This window comes from Frankliniella occidentalis, unplaced genomic scaffold, assembly GCF_000697945.3.
Source record: "Frankliniella occidentalis isolate FOCC.00 unplaced genomic scaffold, Focc_3.1 Scaffold24, whole genome shotgun sequence".
NCBI lineage: Eukaryota > Metazoa > Arthropoda > Insecta > Thysanoptera > Thripidae > Frankliniella > Frankliniella occidentalis.
In genome coordinates, this window is record NW_026267154.1 from 1,772,338 (window position 1) to 1,774,345 (window position 2,008).

The 2,008-nt window shown below is 49.2% G+C and overlaps 1 protein-coding gene across 1 annotated transcript in view; it reads left to right on the forward strand.

Annotated features, from left to right (window-relative positions):
* Nucleotides 1-1,050: 1,050 nt before the first annotated feature.
* LOC127748980 (uncharacterized) overlaps nucleotides 1,051-2,008 on the forward strand; it is a 1,940-nt gene continuing 982 nt past the window's right edge. The window contains exons 1-3 of the mRNA XM_052265109.1: nucleotides 1,051-1,229; nucleotides 1,314-1,388; nucleotides 1,467-1,559. Of these exons, the coding sequence (XP_052121069.1) occupies nucleotides 1,149-1,229; nucleotides 1,314-1,388; nucleotides 1,467-1,559 (249 nt within the window). The 5' untranslated portion in view covers nucleotides 1,051-1,148. The remainder of the gene's footprint in view (nucleotides 1,230-1,313; nucleotides 1,389-1,466; nucleotides 1,560-2,008) is intronic.

Sequence of the window (2,008 nt, forward strand, 5' to 3'; positions counted from 1 at the left end):
AGCTGTATGGGACCAACAGCTATTTTAGGGATAAGAACGTGTACAACATGAGTAGCTAAAATAGCGCTACAGCCAAAATTTTAACTACACACTTTAATTATTAGCTAGATAGCTAATTTTTGCTATATAGCAAAATTTTTAGTTAAAAGCTAAATTCTTAGATAGCAGCTAAATTTTCAACTCTTAGCTAACTTTTTAGCTCATAGACAAATTTTTAGCTGAATAGGTAATTTTTAACTTACAGCTAAATTTTTAGCTAAACGGGTAACTTCAGTCCGTTAATAGGTTTTTTTTAGCTCAAAATGGCTAAATAATTAGCAGTTTTTTAGTTAGCTCGCTGCTCGTGCCGCAGGCGGCCATGCTCCACGAGTCGTGCGCCCTGGGACTGCTCGTCAGGGCCGCCTTGCTGCACGCGCACGCCTTCCCCGCACACAAGCACGAGGTCAGGGCGGGCGTCGTCATCGTCCTGGCCGTGTTCCCCGCCATCTTCACGACCTACTCCATCGCCTCCAACGTAAGGTCGCTCCGAAACACACTTGTTATTTGCTCTGCACCTCGCCATGAATCCGCGGCCCTTCAGACCGCGGCGTTTCCGTGTCGCGCAGTTGAGACGCGACTCGACCCTCGAGAACATCGTGTACGCCGTCAACGACGAGGTGCCGGTCCTGCTCTTCAGCATCGTCCAGGACTCGTTCAACCACGTGGTGTCCTCCAGCATCTACGTCCTGGAGGGCATCGCGGATGACGCCCAGGAGCGCGTGGCCGAGCCCGCGTGCATCGCGCAGAAGCAGCACGCCCAGGGCGGCGACGAAGACCGAGGAGTGCGCCTTTTGGGCAGGATCACCTGGGACTCCCGCGATCTTACGGCCCACCTCCGGAACCGCCCGCGGAGCTGGGATCACCGGGACCTGCGCGCGCTCAGGGTGCGGTACCAGTGCGTCGTCGACGCCGTCCTCGCCACCAACCGGCTGTACGGCCCGTTCAACACGCTGTCCAGCGTGATCCTGGCCATCACGTGTGCGGTGTGCCTGTACACCGGCTTGAGCATGTTGTACAGTAAGCACAGTCACTTGTGACGACATCGTCGGCATCGCCATTTAACAGGTGTATATTTGCAGTGATCATACCTTTTCGTAGCCTATCAGGTGATGGGGACCCTACTTTGGGGAATTGTGATCACCACCAAGTTCGCGTTCATCTGCATCATGGGAGAGCAGATGAGCGTTGAGGTGAGTCGGGACCACAATGAAAAAGATAAGATTAAAAGAACTTCTTTGAAAACGACTGTGCTTATGATCACTCTCCTCCTGTAGAATAGAAGGATTTTGGCCGCCTTGCAGACTGGACTGGCTAATCACCCAGACATGGATTTTCAAAGAAAAGGAGAAGTAGGTTCGCCTTACGTAATCACACACACACGCGCGGGATTTTCATTGTACACATACGTACTTTTTTTACTATTACAGATTTCCAGGTTCATTCATCAGATACAAATGCAAGATATCCGTGTGAAGGCTTTTGATTCCAGCAGTTATTACGATTTGACTACTTTGAAGAGAGTAAGTAGTGTGCTTTTGCAAAACTCCCATACAGATTCTTTTTTTTTTTCGAGATTTACATTTACATTACATAACGAGATTTTGTATGATTTACCCGGTCCTAGGCCGTCGCCTCGGTCGCCACCTTCATCATCGTTTTGATCCAATTCGCAGCCCTCGTGGCGCAGGCGGCCAGTGACGGCTCAGTACCGAAATGCAACTGCCAAAAATGCTAGGCTGCCAAAAATATGTTCTGTTTTGACAACATGTACCTTCTCTGAACGAAGAAACTATGAAATCTCTACATTTCACTCTGGAAACCGCGTTGTGAGGCAGTCTCACACCAAATAGTGTGGGACCCTCTGTGTCTGGTGATTGGGGTAAATGTATCATTACATGAAAACGACGAAACGATGAAGAGTCATCGCAAGCTTTTATCAAAGAAGTGTCGGAAACTTATTCTAACCTCG